A 22,065-nucleotide genomic window follows, 5' to 3' on the forward strand; every position below is an offset into this window, starting at 1 on the left:
ACACTTGCAGTATCTCGCTGGTCACATGATCAAGATTCAACTGGCAACTAGTTCATATTTATGACCCTGTTGCAGTATCCCTGGAGTCATGTAATAACCTTTTATAACTTTCTGATAAACAAAGTGTGGGGAAGCCAGATTCACTTAACAACTGTGTCACTTACTTAACAACTTCAGTGATTCATTTAACAACTGTGGCAAAAAGGGCAAAACTCACTTAACAACTGTCTCGCTTAGCAACAGAAATGTTGGGCTGAACTGTAGTTGTAAGTTGAGGACTACCTATATCAGTAAGTCTTTTAATCAAGTAAAGAAATAGATTGCTGTGATACCTTGGATTATAAATATTTGAAATCTTGATTTAGATTTAAAACCAGAGGACTAACAATAACAACACAGAAGAGCAGGTGAGAATAACATTGACTTCTAGTTTAAACTGCAGTTTCAAACATAGTATCCTAAAATAGCTTTATTTTTAAACTAAAACTGTATGTAACAATATACATTGTGTTATTCACAGCACTAAAAGAAACAGAAAAGTTCTGTTGCACCATGTTGAAAAATATGCTACATTGGTTTTGAATAATGAGGTATGCTATTCCCCAATTTTCACTTACGAGTCCTTCGTAGTGGAACTGAATGATCAGTGTTAGGTGTAAATGATGCATTTCTTAACTGTGGCATTTCCTGCTTGCTTTGATCAAATTCTCCCCATGCTGTCTGCTATTAAAATAAGAACATAAATGTTATTATGCTTCCATTGCATAACATTTCAGCATTCTCTAAGTTATTTATTAATAATAAATGATAGAAATGTTCCCACCCTCTCAGCTGTTCCAAACCAACCCTTACAAAAAAAATGTAATGTATATCTGCCTGTGTTGTGGATTGAAACATGAACTCAAGAATTATTCCTCCCCTCCTTGACAGAGTAATTGAATTTCATTAGAGTCAAAAGTATTTCCTACTCAAGAATTATTAATATAGACAAATATCAATGGTCTCTAACCAGTGGTGAAATGCTACCAGTTCGGCCTGGTTTAGCTGAACCTGTAGCAAAAATTGCTCTGACGATCAGCTAAGAGGAGAAAGAAGAGAAAAGTGCAGGATCAGCCGTCCTACCTGCCCCTGCACTCTTCTGTTCTTTATCCTCTCCGCTGATTGGTGTGGCAGAGCCTCAGCTGGTGTTTGGAAAGTTGCACAATACCTGAACTGGTAGAATCCCACCACTGTCTCCAACTATTTCTTAGGTACAGTTGCTGAGAAGACGGTTGGACTACACTTATGGAGAGCCCTAGACGAAATGTATTATTTGGATTCTTTTCAATCAGGACCAGTCATCACTTTTGCTGATGATTATTGCAGGATCTGGATATAAGGACTACAACCATTATGGTTCCATTCTGTCCAACATCTGATGACCTTTGATAACATTATTCTGGATTGACTGAAAAAGCTGGAAGGCGGGTACTCTTTTCTTCAATGGTTTTCACTCATAAAGTGGGCATTTCCAGATATGGTGGACAGAGAGAAGTCAAGCCCTCAGCCACTCTGTTATGGTTCTTGGATGGCTTACTCTCTTCCCCACTATTGTCTGAACTCTACACAAACCCAAGGTTCACCAATGTAATACCGCTAATATGGGAATTGTAATGGCTGCCAGATAGTTTTTGGGTACAATTCAAGATTCTGATTTATACCTTTAAAACCCTAACAGGCTCAGACATTGTATATATGTGACCACATTCTCCAAGGTAATTTTGACTGTCCAGCAAGATCCAGGAGAAGGAGTTTGTTCAATACTAGAATGCCAGCTTCAAGAACCTGGGCTTAAGTCTTTTCAGCAATAGCTCCCCTCCTTTAAAAAGTATGCCCCTAGATATCATCTTACTGGTGGTTTTTTGTTTGTTTCTTGTTATTGTTTTGGACAACTATAAAAAACCATGACTCTTCAGAAGGGATCTGGAGAGAAGTAAAATTATACTATGTGTGAATAGTGACATACAATTTTCATTGTTTTTAACTGTACCAATATTTGTTTTGAATCTTATTATATAAATCTTGTAACAGGTTCAGTGTCTCTAAAAATACAACAGCATACAAGATGTAGTAACACAAACAAACAAACAAACAAACACAAATTTTTGGAAACAAATGAGCTGGTGCAGGATGAGTATTAGCTTGTCTACAATTCATTCATTTGGCTCCAAAGCCTATCAGGCCATTATGGACTTTACTATTTACAAACATAGATTAAAACCTGGACAATTAATCAGCACAAAACGTGTTGCAATGTGGTTTCAGACCCACAGAAGGCAGGATCAATACTGGGGTAGTAAATGTGACTATATGTTGGATAACTGGCATGCATGTTTTTGGCCATGTTTCTCACTAAATTTAGCTTAGTATGTTCTACAAACACAATCACCCCCAAACACATGAAGTTCCTTTACTCAAATGCAAACAATTAAGTATTACATACCACTGCAGCACCAAGTGGAGATCCTGCTGGGGTAGCAGTATATGTACTAGTTAAAGAAAGATCCAAATCCATGGTTGGTGGTTCTCCAAGAGGTGGCAATGAAGAAAGACTGTGAGACATCTCCATGTCAGCCATTGAGAAAAAAACCTCTTCTTCTAAAAGAGTAGATATTGTTTGTAACATTCAATATTAAACAATCAATCACAATTTAAGGAAATACACAAAGCTGTAGGTCTCAAAAATAGCATTATGCTAGAGTTTATGTAATGTCTTATGTAGAAGAGAATTACAATTTAGAAAAGAAGCATAAGCATTGAATAATACATTATGTCACATACAGAGAAATAAGAAAACAATATATATGTACTGTGTATTGAATCATATATATTTCCCTAAAAGCCACTTCATAACTTAAGATTACCTGCAATTTCTTCTACACCAACTTCTCCCCACTCCCAAATTCATGTTGGAACACAAATGTTTTAAAGGTGGAATTTGAATATTACATATGCTTGTACTTTTGTCTCATTGTTTCTTACTATGTCACAAGAGTGACATTGGGATTGCTGTTAGTAAAAATGTACCATATTAAAAATTAAATCTGATGTCTAGATGCTTAGCTTAAATCCTTTTCTTTCACTCTGAGACATTTGAAATAGATGTGATATTTAACATTATTCAATGACTTTAAAATATTTAGTATGAACTGATTTTCCTCGGGCTTTTACTCATAAAAATACTTCCATTCTGAGTGGTGTTGTTTTGCTGATTGTACAGGGGTTGTATTGTAAATATTTAATAACTTTTTAATGCAAGCTGTCAACCCTTCTGGATAAATAATGTTGAATTTCTTACAACTCTATTCTTTAGTCGCTGATTTATGCTAAACTATTATGTGGCTTGTTTGGTTTTGGCTAAATGCAATGTTTAATTCTATAAGGTCAAGTCCACAAATCATGATTTAAAAATCATAAGTTAGTATTATGTGCAAACCCATAAAAATAGCAATGTGCCCCCACCCTATGAAGTTTGGGTTATTTGCTCACCACGACTTGAAGGAGTTCTAGCTGCCTCAGCTTCATAAAAACTCAGATCAGACTGTGTGCCTACTGGCAAAGTTTCTTTTCTCAAGTAACGATTGAGCTCCATCTGAATCCGATACTCATCTTCCTGCTGCATTGGCCGATTTTTTCTGTCTTTATTAGATAATTCTATTCTGCCAGGATTCTCTGCAGTGAAACACAAAATAGAAGTATAAGGTATCTAATTCCAAAGTCCCAGGAAACACAATTTTCTCCACCTTGGCTTCAAGGCCTATATTTGAAAGAATTCAGCCCCATTGTTCCAGTGATGGCATAACATTATCAGCCATGCTTCCCCATTAAAAGTTGTACCCTTCCTGTAACTACATTAAAAAAGTTGCCTAGCAAATATTTAAAACCGCAGCAACATGCGAAACTTAGGCTGCTCCCTTTATTTCAGTCATACGAATCAACACAGTTTCAACTTACCTGGTCTGGCAATGGCTGCAAACATATCCAATAAAAGATGTACCTGTCTTGGTGACAGGAACAGGTGTATGGAATCTATTTGTCCATCTACATCCAACTAAAAAAAAAAAGATTTAATACATTTTATAAGAACCTGTTTTCTCAGTTATCAATCTTGCCATTGAACAAAAACAGAACTTTAAATTCTTTATCTTATGAAATATACTGTGGATAGTCTGTGAAATATAATGATTTATTGAAATCCAGCTTGCATATTATTTTTGAGTAGCATTTATATGTTTTAGCTTAATTGTTTATAAAAGTTCTTTGGTATCTCCAAATTGAACTATCTCTTTTTACATACATAGAAATTAGCAACCCGAGATCCAAGGCTTTATTACTATGTGCAGACATGCTTAAACATCTGAAATATATGATATTAATAGAAAAGAATATTTGTGGGTCAGGGTTGAACTGGGAAGTCCTTGGTTCCCTCTGAGCCTGGTTGTTTTCTTGCAGACATTTCATTACCCAACTAGATAACATTACCAGTCTGATGTTGTTGCACAGTTGGATAATGAAACATCTGCAAGAAAACAACCAAGCTCAGAATCACCAAGGTATATTACAACATATATGTCAAGTAAAACCTAGGAAATATGTACTTGAAAAGCTATATATACAATTGATCTGTCAACTTTGGGAGATGGTCAACTTAGGGAGGTGGTCAACTGTGGAGGTTTTACTGTATCTATATCTACTTTATACGCTGACTAAAATTGAGTCTCCAAGTAGCATTGATTTAATTAAAGAGATACCAAAAAACCCAGCTCTCATATTTTAAAAAGATCCTTTTATAGGAGAAGAGCAGGCAGGAGGGTCGGGGTGGAGTTAAGTACATCATCAGTTTAGAGTCACTGTGTTCCTATAAGTGTCCCAAGTCCAAACCCTCCTGAATTCCGTTGATCCTTATCTGGTACCAATGTAGTGATGTACTTTAGTTGATCAGATTCTTATGTATAGGCTTGAATACATTTTTATGTTACAATTTTATAAATAGACCTGATTCTTTGCACCTGACACTTTGGGATTATTTCAAAGATTTCTTTGTTCCTCTGTTTTCTGGTGTCAATAGTTTCTCTATCTAATATTGAAGCACACAAGTTTTAGTTCTGCAAAAGCTCAAAGAAAAGCTATTATTGTTTTGCTCTTGATGTACTTGTTTCTTGCCTTTGAATTAAACTTGACAAGGGCTGACTACTAGTTAAATAATTTTATTTTAAAATGTTACAAATGACATTGTACTAATTTAACTTGATTTTTTCTTCTTGTCTGGATGTATAACTGAAACACTGCTGTTTTAATTGTATGTATTCTTATTTAGTTATATTTATTTATTCTGATTCTTTGCCCTTTGCCTTAAAATAGAAAAAAAGATCAAACCATAGACAGCAAGCATGCAGCAGTTAGTGACACACATTTCAGATTATCTGCAGTGATTTTAAATAATGTACATGCAATGGCTTAATAATTACGACATGCTTATTCTTCACTTTTACACAGTGGACTAAACAAGAGTTCAACTATATACCAAAAAAGCTTTATCAAGGAAAAATGGAATGCAGAATTAAGAGAGATATCTATACCAAGACTGGAATATCATGTACCAAGGGTTTAAAAAAAACATGACTATAATCAACAACTAACCTTGGCTCCTGGAAGCACTTCATTTTGTTTTAATGTAAGACTCAGTTCCATCCTTCCAATCAACTTACATATTTGCACAGGATCTGAAGGAGAAACTTCAGGTAGGTTTCGTGCTAGTTGAGGATGTGGCTCGTACATAATTTTTGGATTCCAGCTAGGTGAAAGCTTTGGTTCTGTTAACTTTAAAATACATAAATAAAAATATAGAGGTAATACATAAGCACACTTTCTTGGCTGTGTACAGAAATATATGTATTCAAGCCATTACAAAACTATAGTGCACAATTTTTCAGTACAAGCACAAAATTAGAAACACTGCAATAATGGGATAAAAACATTTTTAACATTAGAAATTTAACTTTATTTTGACATTTGAATTTCTGGTGCTATAGAAATACAATAATAAAGAAAAAGTATTTTACCAACTGTGTAGTGGAACAGACTGGAGAGGATTTTGCTGATGCCTGAAATTCATCCCAGAAGAAAGAAACACCTGACAGCTGTAATAATTTGTGAGCAAAAGCTGTGGGCTGATGCACATTTCCAGAACATTCATCAGCAGTTTCATCACAGTACACTGTTCTGTAAACAGTGAAATCAATAATGAAATAAGGATAGAATATAAATTTACAATTTTCTTGTTTATATTACATGAATAGTTTCAAAGAAAAAAACCCCAAGAAAGTCCAGTTGCCTTTTGGAAAAAGCACCTTTGGAACAACCAGGACCTGGATGATTGAAAATCTCCATAAAAATCTAGCAAAACATTACTGTATCACATGGGCACAGAAGCATATGCAGCTTAACCTCTAGTAACATTAATGCACTAACTTAATTACAAAATTTCTATATCTTCTTACATGTTTAAAACCCTAATCGTTATTGCTTCAGACATAATTAATGTCAAGTTCTATTATTGAGGAATACAATAGAACCTTTATTTTAAAGTCTCATAAAGTACTGATTCTCTTCCAGACATCATTTAAAATAATAAACAAAACCTACTTACTTCTCAATATGAATTTCCAGTGCTGTTCCACTTTTAGAATTATCTGGCACATGTTCAATTCTCAGAACAGTGTCTAAAAAATTGATTTTCACTCTTCTTAAAACTATAGTAAAAATACCAAGATAAGAAATAGTGTTACACCTGCTAGATTCAGACTAGGCAGAATTGTATTATCAAGACAAATCCAGTACACAACACACTGAGCAATAAACTACAGTTTATAAATCATAATTGATCACATATTAAGCCAGAAGGAAATACTTAAAAAACTATATAATCTTGCATCAGCTAAGTATACACTACTATTTCCAAGCATCCACTGACTGATGAAGGAATGACCAGACTGAACCTGAGGGTGGAGGTAAACTCATCATCCATTTGGAACCGCTACGACCCTAAAAGAGACTTAAGTCCAGCTACCCTTGGTCCCTTGACTCTTATTTGGCACCAATTTGCCTTGACTGTTAGTAGATTTAAGGGCTAAAATATTGGGCAAGAGACTGCTGAATGAACATCTGGAACATTGTCACTGGCACCCCTTTTCTAAATATTGTGAAAGCGGTTTATGCATGCAAACCTGTCCCATCACAACACAGTAACACCTTCTGCATATGTTACTAAATAATACAGCATTTAAAAAATTAACAATTATTGTGACTTAATTAACAAAATATACTTTTGATTAACTGTTAATCTGCTTTGCAATTTATGAAGCAAACAGTACCTGTTTCAATTGTTTCGGCAAATTTCTCAAGTCCTTCAAAAGGCTGGGACCCTTCTCCTTGTTCATCTGTCAGTTTTTGACTAAGACATTCCTTTGCAAGCTGCATGCTACTCGTCATAAAGCTTGACCAATACATTGGTTCTGAACTAGAAGCTGCCAAAAGAAGTCAAACATGCTTTATTTTTAATCAACTTTAGCCATTATTAATATTAAATCATGAGTCAGTAATAGTAAATCATGAACTCAATCAGCAAAACATTGCTGATGGATACTTTCTATGCGCACAGTAGTGATTTCCAATGTAGTAAAGAAAAAGAAAATCCTCTCAAAGTTTATATTTATTCACATAGAAACTTTACACTAGTAACATTAAATGTAGCAAAGTAAAAACTAGAGAAGTAATATTGTGGAGTAAATTAGATTGTAGGATATATGCCAGTGGTGGGATTCCAATTTTTTCACTACCGGTTCTGTGGGCGTGACTTGGTGGGCATGGCAGGGGAAAGATACTGTAAAATCTCCAGTCAGAGGTGGCATTTGCCAGTTCTCTGAACTCTCAAAATTTCCACTACCGGTTCTCCAGAACTGGTCAGAACCTGCTGAATACCACCTCTGGATATATCTACTTTTATTTCATTCATGTATGGAGAAAAAATGTTCTTCCCAAATATTTCAAGATCAATGAAATACATAAATTTATCCTTCTGCTATAGTTGTCAAAATGGTAGACTTCTACAGCAGAATATGCAAGTATGGATAATTATATTACAAACGTCCAATAAATGTAATGTTTGGTCTTAAGCATTCTGAGGGTTTTTCCAACTGCTCCAAGACGCCAATCAACAAACTTATATTGCCTTTGAATGAAAAGCAGGACTTCTCCAAGTATGAACATGATATATGAAAATGATATGGCTACATAATGATAAAATAAGGCTGGTTTTCCCATATAGTCAGGATTCAGACAATAGATCTAATAATGTAGTTATGGTCAAGTTTCTGAACAAAAGAAAAGCAGAAGGAAGATTGTTATTTTATAAAGAAACTTTAGGTCAGATGTGAGTTTATAATATACAGAATAACAGAGAGTTGGAAGGGACCTTGGAGGTCTTCTAGTCCAATCCCCTGTTCAAGCAGGAGACTCTATACCTTTTAAGACAAGTGGCTATCCAATCTCTTCTTTAAAATATCAGGTTGTAAACACAGTGAATCTATATACATCTCGATAGCCTACAAAGGTGTTTATAAAGTAACATAAATTTGTTTACAAGACAAAGGATATCATAGTTTTGAAATAAAGTATTTGAGCCAAAAATGTATACATTTGAACACTAACCAATATCCTTTGTCCCGAGTCAAGGAGATTATTTGCAGTGATACTTATTTCCTTATTATCTGATCAGACATGGGCAAACATACTGTGTTTCTCATATAATAAGGCCGGGTCTTTTTTATTTTTGAGCCCCGAAAAAATGGCTAGGCTGTCTTTTTGGGGGTGACTTAATTCCCCCCACTGCATCTTCGGGTGGGCGGTGACGGCTTGGATGTTGACCTCGGTGTTGGTGGGGCACTTTGTATTGGGGTCAACGCAGGCAGCACCATATCCGGGTGTGCAACAAAAGTACTTCCTAATGGCAAGCCCCCCCCCCAATTCCCCCCATTTCGCATGTTTTAATATAGGGGGGAGGGGCTCAATTTGGGGGGAGGGGCTTAATTTCATTTCATGCCTATAAAACATGATGGGATTTCCTATTGGGGGAGGCCGTATTGTTGCAGAAACAGGGTACACACTGTCCCATGATATCGTGCCTATTTGATATTCAAACACTCCACCTAGCAAAAATTAAGTGGATATACGTAGTGCTTGCTTAACAATTGTTTATTGCAGTTCAAAGTTACAACAGTGCTGAAAAGTAGCTTATCATCAGCCCTCACACTTATCACAGCGTCCCTACGGTCATGTGAGCACCATTTGCAACCTTCTCAGCTGGCAAAGTCAACAGGAAAGCCAGCAGGAGGTCATGTGATGCCATCATGTAATGTTTTGTTTAAACTGGAATCAGGACTGCCAGGACTTCTATTGAGATATGGGGCAATCACATGATCCCTACTCAGTGATACAGTTGCCAGTCCCAATTAAGGTCATTAAGTGAGAACTACCTGTATTGTGATACTAGTTCATTTACATCAGTAAAAGTGTGTGGACTTCAACTCCCAGAATTCCCCAGCCAGTCTTTGCTGGTTGGGGAATTCTGGGAGTTTGAAGTCCACACATTTTCAAGTCACTAAGGTTGAGAAACACTGATTTACACTAATCCACTTATCTTCTAACATGCAAAAAAAATTATAGAATATGTAATGACAAGCAACTGTTGTTTATTAACTTACCTAGACATGGCCTTGGCTTGAAGACCATCTCTAAGCCCTTTACTTCAAGGGCACAGTTATCTTGAAGCAAGGAGCCCCAAGGAATGGACAGAGTTATTGACTGAATAAATCCTTCAGTAACTTCCAATGGAGCATCTGCAGATTCCAGAATTTCGTTCAGGCTCTAAGCACAGAGAAGAAAAACAGAAAAGTCGTAATATTTATTATCAGAACTTGTAATACTAATTACAATTCTAACATATATATGGATAATTAATTTCTCTGCTGCATCTAGGGCAAATTAGATTTAGCTGCCTAAAAAAATACAAGTTTCAGCTAGGGTAGTACAATGCTTTAGATTCAATCTTCAAAGGGTGTTTTCAATATGTGGAAATGTGGATACAGTATGTTTTTTTTAAATACATTTTGGTATTTGGTGTGTGGTTATTAGATCCCACCATTTGGCTACCTCCCAAAGCCCATAAATATGGGAAAACAGGTTAAAATTACCGAAGTCTACTAATCACAATGAGCATACAATGGTTCTGGTATGTGCAAAACATACATGAAAAATAATAATGTACTCATGTCCAGCTTGTAATCTAATTACTGACATCTGATTAGCCATTGTGAGAAAAAAATATGGTAGAATACTGTATATATCTAGCTCTTTCATCTGATGCATCATAGTTCTTATTATATAATACAACAAAACCCCTTAATTTCCTTCTCCACTGCAATCTCTAATTTTAATGCAAATCGGATATGCATTCATAGAAATATTCAATATGGCTGGATACACCCATTTCTATAACTTCCATGCTGCAATACATTAATACGTTTTGCTTCATATATCCAGTGTCAACAAATCCAATTAACCATCATTATCATTTTAAGTATTGCAAAATTTAATGTCATAGACACGGATAAACATACTTAACAGGTAAAATGATTATAAAGGGTGATCACAATTAAGATAAATTGTTATTTTTTTAGCAAAATGCCTGTCATACTTGCCAACAACTATTTGTGCTTATGTAAGCCACATGCTACTGTGTTAATCAGTTATAAAAAGCTGTGGAAAAGTATTAATAGTAGTACATTGATAATGACATTTCTAAATACTGTAACAAGGCAAATGCTTTCAAATGTTGAAACACTGAAAAGTTAATTAAAAACAATCCCATAAAAGTGCACATAACAGAAAATGGTGTTCATTTAAGAACATACAATATTTCATAAAGAATTCAACGTATAGCTCAGACATCTTTATCATTAGAGATGTTCTCAATTGCATATTCCTGTAGTTATTCTCATAACATCGACATAGTCAATATTGTTCCCCTAACATAACCCACTACTGTAGAAAATATCACCCAGGGAGCTTATTAGGCTTAAGAAGCTCTAAAAATGTCAGTCACAATACAGGACGCTAAATATATACAAAACATCGAAGAAAACAAATTTACAAAAAGCTCGCCAAACAGAACTTAAATATTAGAGGAAGTTGTGGAAAGAGTAGAAGAAACAGATTACATCTAGACCTCTGACAATCAAGACTGAGGCCCAGGCACAAGGCTGAAACCAAGCTGGTTTCCTTCATTAATAACCCAGAGAGAGACTCTCATGGAGGAAACATGATTACCTTTGTCTTATAATCAATATCAGAAGCCTTCAAGAAGTCTAATAAGTATCCTTCAGGCCCATCTGAATGGGTTGGAAGAACTGTACCAAAGTAATTCTGTTCCTTCCTGAGTGGGAGATCCTACTTGGTAGCCATCGGGGCAAAGGTAGGTTGGTTTTTTGAGTGCTTAATAAGTAGGATTGTGTCCAGTGAAGCCAGACTCCATAAAAATGGTACTGAATACGACTGAGATATCCAGGAACATATCAGGAGATACATTTAGAGACCATGTAAAACTAAGGACAATGAAAAATCTCTTTCAGGTGCTTAATCTTGGATAACATTTCTGCCCAAACAGACAAGAATGGGTGTGATAAACTGCATCTCTCCAGGGACTCTCTCTACATCCTCAGGCTATAGCAACTGAAATAAGCAAATGTGGCTATGTAAAGAATAGGCTCATACTACATTTATCATTTTCCAAGATGGACTTCAACAAACATGAACAACTTATCAGACAGCTTAGCAAATAAGCCACAGCAAACTACCAAAAAATCAAGTAGCCTCAAATGAAGAAGGTCCTTACCATTTAGAAGAATGTAAGTGGACCTTCTTTGCTACATATGAATCAGAATATGAATCAGCTTTAGGCAGAATTAGACCCACCAACTGGTTTGTCACAAGGCAATTTTGCACTCCTAAAACCTTCATTCAAAACACCCTAAAGTAACATTATTTGCTTTAATCAGAAAACCATCAAAATGACTGCAATATTCCAGAGAATTAAACTGAAGAATTGAGAAAATAGCAAGTAATACCAATTTTCAATAAGCTACTAAACCCAGTTTAATTAATGTTTCATATATATGGACTAAACATTTCAGATCTACAACTGTTGGGCAATAAAGTACGGTCATAGTACACATATCTTACTTACAAATCAATCCAATGGCTTCTCAACTTTGCACTTTTAAATGTCAATATTTAGAATTGCCTTAACCTTGATAATTACCTTCCTATACATAAAAATATTTAAGAAGTTCATTTCAAGTCAAAAGAGAAACTCTCTTTGTAATATTCTATATTTTACTAAAAGGTAGAATAAGCAAAGACAGGGAAGCTGCTCCAGATCAAATAGTGCACACAGAATTCTGGCTGTTGATATTATATGAACAGAAATGTTATCAAATCTTAGTAATATGAACTTGGACAAATGTTATGAAGCTTATCTTGCATCTACCAACACCATCATTATCATTTTCACATTTTATCATAACACAGAAACTATTATAATTGTTCTAAAAAGAGCCTCATCTAATGTCTATATTTAGTAGGTATTAGACTTAAATTACAGAATTAAATAAACAGTTTTAATAGGTAGACTTACTGATGATGTTTAATGCTAAATGGAACAAAAAGGCTTTGCTTACTAATTGTAAGCAACATGAAAGCCTTAACAAATCATTGCTAACAATTACTTCTTCTGGTAACCTGAGTCAAAGCAATGTTATCATAATGCATTGAAGGCCAATGTTAACAGCTATAAGTATTTTAAAAGGGAGAAAGAAAGCTAGAAAGGAAACAACTCTAGAGATGCTCAATACCATGATGAAAATTTCCCAAGGAGAACATTTAGCAGCTGAAAGAACAGACTGAAGCTCTTTCAGTCTGAAAGAACAGACTGAAGGAAAATGCATTCTGCAGCAGATAAGAAACGCAATCACTGAATGAAGGCAACCAGTGAGTAGCCAAACTTTAATTCATACTTTTTTCTCAGCTACTACAGACAGTTAAGATTCCTAAATCATAAGATTCTTTCAACCAAATTTCCTAAAAGCATAAATATCTATATTAAAACTAAACAATTTATTTCAATTAATTTTATTCATTCAATTTCTATAGATGCCGATCTCAGTCAATGACTCTGGGCAGCTTACAATTCAAAAAATATATATTACAATCAAAATACAATTTTTTTTTAAAAAAAGAATAAAACAATAGAAACAAAATAAATTTATATTTATAGCCATGATATTTGGCTAGTTAGCAATACAGTCAGGAAATGGGGGCCCTTAACACAATCACATAGCTGTCCAAAGTCACCTTGTAGAGGAGATGGACAGCATAAAAATTGAATAAAAATAAATAAAATTCAGCATCCCAGGGTTGGAAACATAGTGAGGTTTTTAGGCCTTAGGAAAGATTAATAGAGTTGGGACTATTCCAATCTCCAAAGAGACAATGTTCCATAGTGGACAGGCCATAGCAAAAAATGCCATTTGTTAATCTCTGCCAGCAGACACATTCTGGCAGACAGAATCTGCAGCATGCCCATCCTGCTAGATATGGTTGGGCAGGTAGAGGCTTTGGAAAAAGGCAGTCCTGCAGTCCTTCTGGTACTTCAGTCCCAGCTATATAGGGCTTTAAAGATAACTACCACTACCTTGAATTGACCTGAGTTACTGTGAGCAGTATGGGTGCAACTGGTGCATCACCAAAAGCAGGAGCCACAAGTCCAGAAAGACCCCCAGATTGTGCACCAGGTCTGTCTGGGTAGTGCAACCCCAGACAGACAGAAAGATGGAAATACTCTGTCTCCAGAGGGTCCAAATACCCATAGCCACTCTGTCTTGCTGGGGTTGAATTGTAATATTTTCCGTATCAATTAAAATATAAAAATACAGAAAGATACTGATAAATATTCTACAAAATAAGACTTTAGTTTAAAAAAAACCTTTTCTAAAATGTCTAAATGCCCTCTAAATTTCTGTAAAAACATACTTCATCTATGAAACGGAGGTATAAAATCACAAGTGTTTGTTTACAAAGACCTTTGGTGTTTATATTAAAATATAAAGGCATAATTTGCACTTCTCTACATAGAATCACTTCTTTAAAACCCATCTTTATCCCTAATTATAATGCTGTCAAATATGGATTTGATCAAATACACCATAGCTATGAGTTGTGAATACACTTTCACAGGATCATGCAAATAATACAATTAGGGACCTAGTAATCCTACTAATCCATTCATCTCACAATTTAAATCATAAGGCAATGGTCAAGTACTATTTCCATACTAGAATTTCCATAATCTAGATAATTTTTCCTTACCTGGCATCTTTTTGAAACTATTATGGCTTAGCAGTACCAAATAAAATGTATCAAAATGTGAGTTGATTCAGAAGTTAACTCTAACATGAATTTGCATTTCTTCCAAGTGAACCAACTGAAAACAACCTGAAGGAGGTTTCCCATTTCTTTTATTATTCCCTTTTTCTCTCTCCTTAAGTATAAAATAAAAAATCCATTTTGGCTTCAATGCCACCACCATTGACAACTTCAATTTGAAAGGATAGAAATTATTACTTGGATTATGATCCAAATATTTGGGAATTGCTCACAGGTAAATCTGTTTTTACATCTTATTAAACTTGGTTTACTCCAAACAGCCTCCATATGCTCTAGCGCCCTCTAATATTTTGTCAATATTTTGTCAAGGCAGAACAATAATCAGAAGGCGGGCAGGAAACTGAAACAAACAAGCCGGCTATACCTGTCAAAAGACACTTCCTCCTTTGCCAGCTGGAACTGGATCACTTACCCATTTGTCTAGAGGCACCTGGGCCAAGCAGCCTGTGCCTTGGTAAAGATCCAGCGTGAGCTGCTCCAAGCTGAGCTTCTCCTGGAGAAAGTGCCCCAGGTACCTCTGCAGCAGATACCTGCAGGCCCTTTTTTTGATCGACTCCGAGAAAGGCCAAGGCATGATGGCCAAGGAGAGAGAGAAAGGAGAGAGGGAGAGCGGGGGGAAGGTCGATGGGAAGCGCAGGGAAGGAGATGCGGGGGCTGGAGGACGGGAGCCAGGAAGTCACAAAACGGGTCTTCGGGAGCTGCCAGACGCGGGTCTGTTCAAGAGGACAGAAAATGGTTGGCGGGGGCTGGGGAGGACGGTCGACAGCCCCACCGGTCAGGAACTCCAGAAAGGGGCGTGCCGAAGCTGTCAGTGAATGTCAGAGAGAGTTGAAAGCGGGGACGGGGACGGGGACGACCCGCACAATAAGCCTGCTTGAGGGAAATGAGACCCCATCCGGGGTCTCGGCTAGTGGTCAGAAAGAGCCTCCCGACTCGTCTGTTCAGTCCTGCCCGAGGCGGCTTCAGGTCGCAAGAGCACCGCCAAGACCGGGAGGTTCCATCTCGCCTCTCAAACCGCCGCCATCTTCTCCGAGGCCTGCCCCCCAACTCCGGCCGGGAAATTTAAAGGGACGGCCGTGGGAGGTTTTCACGGTCCACGAGGTCTTCGGCTTCTTCCTTCCCCACCCGCCGCGCCAAAAAAAAATCCTCTCTCGCCGTCCCACGGAGAAGCCTCGCCGCGAGGTTGTTATTTTCTCTCTCTCTCTCTCCCTCCCTCTCCGCCCCCTTTCCTCGCCCGGCTGTCTGGGGGCGGCGAGGCCAAGTCGTTACGCCGCTCAGCTTGGATCGCGTAGCCACGCTTCGGAGGACGTCAAACCCTGCGAGGAAGCCTCGTCATCTTCTGGGGGGCGGAAGGGAGAGAAGGCCCGGGGAAGGAGACCGGAGAAGTCACGTGACCTTTGGACCATAGAGATAAGGACAAAAAAAAAGAGCAGCAGAGGGGCCCTTAGTTTGCAAGTCAATGTTAGCATAAAAAAGGACGGGAACATCCACAAGCGCCTGCAGGGAGATACTCAAGGGCTTCCCACCATTCCTCTATAGCTGTCTTTGGTTTTTTTCAAGACGTCATATTAATTTGGTGGAAAAACGTATAAAAGACAAAACTAAATCCAAAGTGGAGATGAATCTAAGGTTTATTGTTTTTTTTTAAAGCCTAAACTATTCGTACTTTCGCAATGCAATGAAATGTGCAATGAAATCATCACGTCCTAATGCAAATGTTAATTTATAACGGCGATTTGCTGTTGTTTTTTTAAAGCCTAAGCTATTCGTACTTTCGCAGTGAAATCATGATGTCCTAAAAGAGGTTTATCCTTAATGAAATACATCCCTGGACCCGCAATCCGACGATTCCCTCTCCCTAAACCAGGGGTCTCCAACGTTGGCAACTTTAGGACTTGTGGACTTCAACTCCCAGAGGTCCTCAGCCAGCTTTAACTGTTTAGCCCTAAACCACGTGCAAGCTCCATCGGCAACCGGAAGTGGCGCCTCTTGTGTTTCCCCCTCCCGAGCCGCCGGACTCTGGTGATGGTGGCACGTGACAGCTTGGAAAGTGAGAAGGGGCGAAGCGAGGGGTTTCGCTTGTTGGGAGCAGAGTGAGAGAGAGAGCGCGCGAGAAGGTTATCGTCTCCGTTAGTGAGGGGGCCGGGAGCAATTCTCATGCAAGACCTATCCGACGGACAGACGCCGAAGGAGAATGGATATGGGTAGATAATGCCGTCGCGACCGGAGGGCGAAAGCAACTGGAAGGGGTTGCACGGGGGACCGCGGTGGTGGCGATGCGACTGTTGAGTTGCAACGTCGGAGAGAAAGGGGCATCCGCTGCTGGCATCTGCCCTGCCTTATTTATTTGTTTTTGTTTTTGTTTTATTTATGTATTAAATTTATATTGCCGCCCGCTCGCACGTGGCGACTCAAAGCGGCTTACCAGGACATAAAAAGGGCAACATAAAAGAAATAAACGTAATAAAAAATAAACATAATAAAAAAATAAGCTCCCACCCCACCCCAGTGGCAACACACATTACATACTAGCCTTTTTATGGCTTCATCCCCTTCTGGGTTCCCCAGGCCCGCTGGCAGAACCACATCTTCAGAGTCTTAGAGTGTTGAATAGAATAGAATAGAACAGAATAGAATAGAATAGAATAGAATAGAATAGAATAGAATAGAATAGAATAGAATAGAATTCTTTATTGGCCAAGTGTGTTTGGACGCACAAGGAATTTGTCTTGGTGCAAATGCTCTCAGTGTACATAAAAGATTCAAGAGTCAAGAATCATCGGGTACAATACTTATTAATAGTCACAGGGTACAATAAGCAATCAAGTCATACTAGGAAACAGTCAATATAAATCATAAAGATACAAGCAACAAAATTACAGTCATACAGTCACAAGTGGGAGGGGATGGGTGATAAGGAGTGATGAGAAGATTAACAGTAATAGTAGTGCAGACTTTGTAAATAGTTGAACAGTGTTGAGGGAATTATTTGTTTAGCAGAGTGATGGCTTTTGAGGAAAACTGTTCTTGCGTCTGGTTGTTCTGCTGTGCTGTGCTCTGTAAGTTGTTTTGAGGGAAGGAGTTGAAACAGTTTATGTCTGGGATTTCACAGCCCTCTTTTTGACTGGTGCAGTATACAGGTCCTCGATTGAAGGCAGGTGGGTAGTAATTGTTTTTTCTGCAGTCCTGATTATCCTCTGAAGTCTGTGTCTGTCTTGTTGGGTTGCAGAACCAAACCAGACAGTTGTAGAGGTGCAGATGATAGACTCAATAATTCCTCTGTATCCGCAGCTCCTTGGGCAGTTTGAGCTTTCTGAGTTGGCGCAGAAAGAACATTTGTTGTGCTTTTTTGATGACATTGGGGGGGGGGTTAGCCTAAACTTTGGGGGGATGATCTAGACCAGCGGTCGCCAACTGGTGGTCCGTGGATCACTGGTGGTCTGTGAGAAAATTTTGGTGGTCCACTGAAAAATTCTTTGCATTTTTTATATTGCACTAAATACTATTAATATTAGTAGTCCGTGGGATTTAAAATTATGAATTTAGTGGTCCCTGAGGTCCAAAAGATTGGTGACCCCTGATCTAGAGAGAAGGAACCACCACGGAAAACTTCTGAAACCACCCTTCTTCTGGGTACCACCAGATGTATCTCCTTAGGGGACAGGACCTGCAACATTTCTTGCCTCCCTGCTCTAGTGGGTCAGGTAGATGTGACCAGCAAGAAACGGTCCCTCAGATAACCTGGTCCCAAGCTAGGAAGGGCTTTAAAGGTGACAACCAGCACCTTGAATTGCAGCTGGAATCAAATCGGCAACCAAAACAGTTGCTGCATTTGCATACATTTGCACACATTCCCCACCTGGGGTCTTCCAGAGGTGTTGGGACTACAACTTCCATGGTTGCTAGAGAAACAGGGAAGCTTCTCCATCTCAATTGTGGTGTGTTGGCTGGAGAGTGTCCTGTATGCATTTGTATAGATGTTCTGCAATTGTACGTTTATCACCACATAGTCCTCGACTTATGACCGCAGTGGAGCTCAAAATTTCTGTTGTTGACTGAGATGTATTAAGTGACTTTTGTCCCATTTTACAACCTTTCTTGCCACAGTTGTTAAGTGAATCACTGCAGTTGATAAGTTAATTACCTGGTTGTTAGGTGAATCTGGTTTTTCCATTGACTTTGCTTGTCGGAAGATCGCAAAAGGCGATCACTGAACCTTGGAACGCAGCAATGATCATAAATATGAACTAGTTGCCAAGCATATGAATTTTGATAACATGATTATGGGGATGCTACACTGGTCATAACTGTGAAAAATTGTCATAAGTCACTTTTTCAGTGCTGTTGTAACTTTGAATGGTCACTAAATGAATTGTAAGTCGAGGACTACCTGTATTTTCATTTAGTTTCACTGATAGTGTTCCCCAGTTGGGTAATAAAAGATCGGCAAGTCAACAACCAAGCTCAGAGAGCACCAAAGACTCCCCCAGGTCAATTTTGACATATATATTTCATTGTTCTCAGTGGGGAGTTGTGTCACACAAGAAATACTGAGAAATACTGAGGGATTGATGAGAAATATGTGTCTCTGGATTGTAGGATCTTAGAGGCGCTTGAGAATGATAAGAAAGAAATGACCTATAAAATTGAAGGTTGCAGCAAGTGGTAAGGAAATTTCCAAGAAACATGCCTAGACTAGAAATAATAATAAATGAGGTTAAGTAGAAAAAAGAATAGATAGCCTTATTTGTGTTGAATACAGTGTTGTCTGATCAATTACTTCAGAACCAGTGAGGGCACCAAAGGCTTCCATTTTGAAATCATGAAATTAAGGTTGAAGTGATTTTTTTCAAAATTTTAAAATCCAGGGTTTTTTTTTTTAAAGTTTGTGTTCTGTTTGGAATTTCCCATTGCCTAAATATTGTTACAAATTGTAATTATGGTTCTAAATTTTCTGAAAATTCACATCACTTTTAGAAATCAATTAAAAGTTCTGGCTGAATAAATGCGTCTTTGGATATGTACTAAATATTATTCACATATTTTTATGTGCAGAATGGACACGGATTATAATTCCATGGATGAATCCAGTAACAGTGGAACTGAAAACCATTTTGAAGGAACAGATGTGAAGGACATGAGAATAGAAGCAGAAGCTGTTGTGAATGATGTTTTGTTTGCTGTGAGCAACATGTTTGTCTCTAAAAATCTCCCATGTGTTGAAGAGGTAGCATACATCAATGTGGAAACTAGGGAGAAGAACAGATATTGCCTAGAGCTAACAGAAGCAGGACTCAGGGTAATGTTCCTTTTGTGTTTTATATATTTTAAACACTTATATTTTAAGTGTTTTGCTGCAGACTATTTAGTAAACAACAGTACATTGTTACAAAACCAGCCTACTTTTCCTTAAGCTCCAGATATTTTATATAGAAAATAAATTTCCAGGAATCAGTAATTTGATGCACTAAATGCTTCATAATTACCCCATTTACTGTAACTATAAAAATCCATGAAATACATCTTTAGTATTAATCAGGCTTGAGAATTCTGTGTTGTTGGTTGTCTTGTAAATATCCAAAAGGGTGGGTGGGGACAGGTCTGCAGAACATTTTATGTTGTCTTACTTTATCCATGTGTTTATATTGTACTGGATCCTTTCTTACTTTTGAAATATATTTTTCTTTTGTAGGTGGTTGCTTATGATTTTGACCAGATGGATGACAGTTTACAGAATCCCTACCATGAGACTGTCTACTCTTTGTTAGACTCAGTTAGCCCAGCATATCGAGAAGCTTTTGGAAATGCATTACTACAAAGACTAGAAGATTTGAAAAGCGATGGGCAGTCCTGATTGAATTCAGAACCAAAAGAGAGTTCCAAAAAATGTAACTGAGAATTTTGAGCAGCTTATGCTGAGAACGTGAAAAGGAATACTTCGTTTAACTTGCGTTCCTTGCTTTTAACATTAGTTGCTCTACTAGTTGTAATGGCACTATCTATAACCTTCATAACTGAAGCTGTTCTCAGTAAATAACTCAATTTGTTCTCAAAATTTCAAACAAAGTTATAGTCTTGGTTAATTTTCTTTCAAGTGATTGAATAATGTTTCAGTTTTAATCTGTACTAACTCAATGCTTAGTTTTAGCAATGTTGCAGTTGGCATTAAATGTTTGTAACAAGATAATGCTTGTTCAAAATTTGCACAATACAGTCGTGTTTTCCAAGACTAACTTGGAATTTTATGATGAACAGAAAATTGCCTTGCCAAGCTTAGTAAAATAGATTTTCCATTTACAATTTTAAGCCCAATGCTGGTGAGCAGTAAAAAGCAGTGTTTATTGTATAGGTTGCAAACTTTGAATACTGAACAGACGATGAATTGTTGGCATAATGAATGTATTCATCAGTTGAAATACAAATGGTATAAGCACAAAGATAAAGAACTAAAAAAGTGCATTCTTCATAAAGCCCCATCTTTCTTACAGTTTTTGTTAAAATGAAATGCATATTCTATAAAGGGTTATTTACAGTTTAAACGTTTACACAATGTATAGTATATTGGAAAGTATTTTGCACGCCTTAATATATTCCCAGTTACTAAATATTTCTATGTTACCTTTTAGTATTTTAACCATTGTTTTAAATTAATGTACAACACAATATTAATTCAAAACCAAAGAGTCAAGTTGGATTTGAATCGAGAGAACAAATTAGGTACCTAAATATGAAATTTGCTAACAGTGGTGCTGTAGTTTTTTGTTTTTAATTTTTACTGCTTACAAAAAGGGCCTGTTTTTAAATGAAAGTTTGTATAGCAGTCACAGCAGCACCATACATTTTGCTATATAATGATAACATTCCTAGTTCTCAGACAGATGAACTTATAGTTTGAAGGACTTAAACATGTCTTGCGCCTTTGGATTTATTTGGGTGATAGTTTTATCCTAGGACCTAGCTGAGAATTTAGTCCAGGAATTTACACTTTTAACTGTTATAATGCTGTATTTCATTTTGTACATTTGTTTAAAAATATAAAGTGCACAAACTATTGAGTAGATGTATGATCACGTTTAGACCTATAGGAGGAAATATACTTTACATAGCTAACTTCGTACTCCTTTGTGACTAACCTAGCCATGTTTATTATTTACTGATTTATGTTAGCAGTTGTACATTTAAATAAAGGCACATACATGATCTGTATAATGGGTCTTATTCTAAGAGTTTAGGATCCTTTCTCACTTTAAAAAAATATGGAACTTTTGTTTGTATTGGTTACATTTATCAATATTTACTATATTAAAAATTAAAATTGATGCACTTACTGCCTCTATCATTTCTCATAATAGTTTGAAGGGATTTTAATACTGAATTATTTTTCAAAATAGGCTGGCATATAATTTTGATTTTGATGACCTTTTGGTTAAGAAAAATTGATATAGAATAATAAGTAAATGTAGCCAG

The 22,065-nt window shown here is 37.0% G+C and overlaps 2 protein-coding genes across 3 annotated transcripts in view; one reads left to right on the forward strand and one right to left on the reverse strand.

Moving 5' to 3' along the window:
- ATG2B (autophagy related 2B) overlaps window positions 1–15,921 on the reverse strand; it is a 49,567-nt gene extending 33,646 nt beyond the window's left edge. The window contains exons 1-10 of the mRNA XM_026716979.2: window positions 15,011–15,921; window positions 9,801–9,963; window positions 7,413–7,565; window positions 6,689–6,791; window positions 6,102–6,261; window positions 5,680–5,859; window positions 3,994–4,090; window positions 3,529–3,711; window positions 2,483–2,637; window positions 618–723 (exon numbers count right to left, since the gene is read on the reverse strand). Of these exons, the coding sequence (XP_026572764.1) occupies window positions 618–723; window positions 2,483–2,637; window positions 3,529–3,711; window positions 3,994–4,090; window positions 5,680–5,859; window positions 6,102–6,261; window positions 6,689–6,791; window positions 7,413–7,565; window positions 9,801–9,963; window positions 15,011–15,172 (1,462 nt within the window). The 5' untranslated portion in view covers window positions 15,173–15,921. The remainder of the gene's footprint in view (window positions 1–617; window positions 724–2,482; window positions 2,638–3,528; window positions 3,712–3,993; window positions 4,091–5,679; window positions 5,860–6,101; window positions 6,262–6,688; window positions 6,792–7,412; window positions 7,566–9,800; window positions 9,964–15,010) is intronic.
- A 380-nt stretch (window positions 15,922–16,301) lies between these two features.
- On the forward strand, window positions 16,302–21,921 carry GSKIP (GSK3B interacting protein). Of its 2 annotated transcripts, none has more exons than XM_026716982.2 (3): window positions 16,302–16,802; window positions 19,654–19,897; window positions 20,291–21,921. In XM_026716982.2, exons 1-3 carry the CDS (start codon window positions 16,756–16,758, stop codon window positions 20,450–20,452), a joined length of 453 nt encoding a protein of 150 aa, XP_026572767.1. In that variant the 5' UTR covers window positions 16,302–16,755; the 3' UTR covers window positions 20,453–21,921. The 2 variants fall into 2 exon arrangements, with proteins under 2 accessions (XP_026572767.1, XP_026572768.1); XM_026716983.2 differs by having other exon boundaries at window positions 16,557–16,648.
- The last annotated feature ends 144 nt before the right edge of the window (window positions 21,922–22,065 follow it).

The sequence above is a fragment of the Pseudonaja textilis genome, chromosome 1, assembly GCF_049901715.1.
Source record: "Pseudonaja textilis isolate UNSWEBS1 chromosome 1, rPseTex1.2, whole genome shotgun sequence".
Lineage (NCBI taxonomy): Eukaryota > Metazoa > Chordata > Lepidosauria > Squamata > Elapidae > Pseudonaja > Pseudonaja textilis.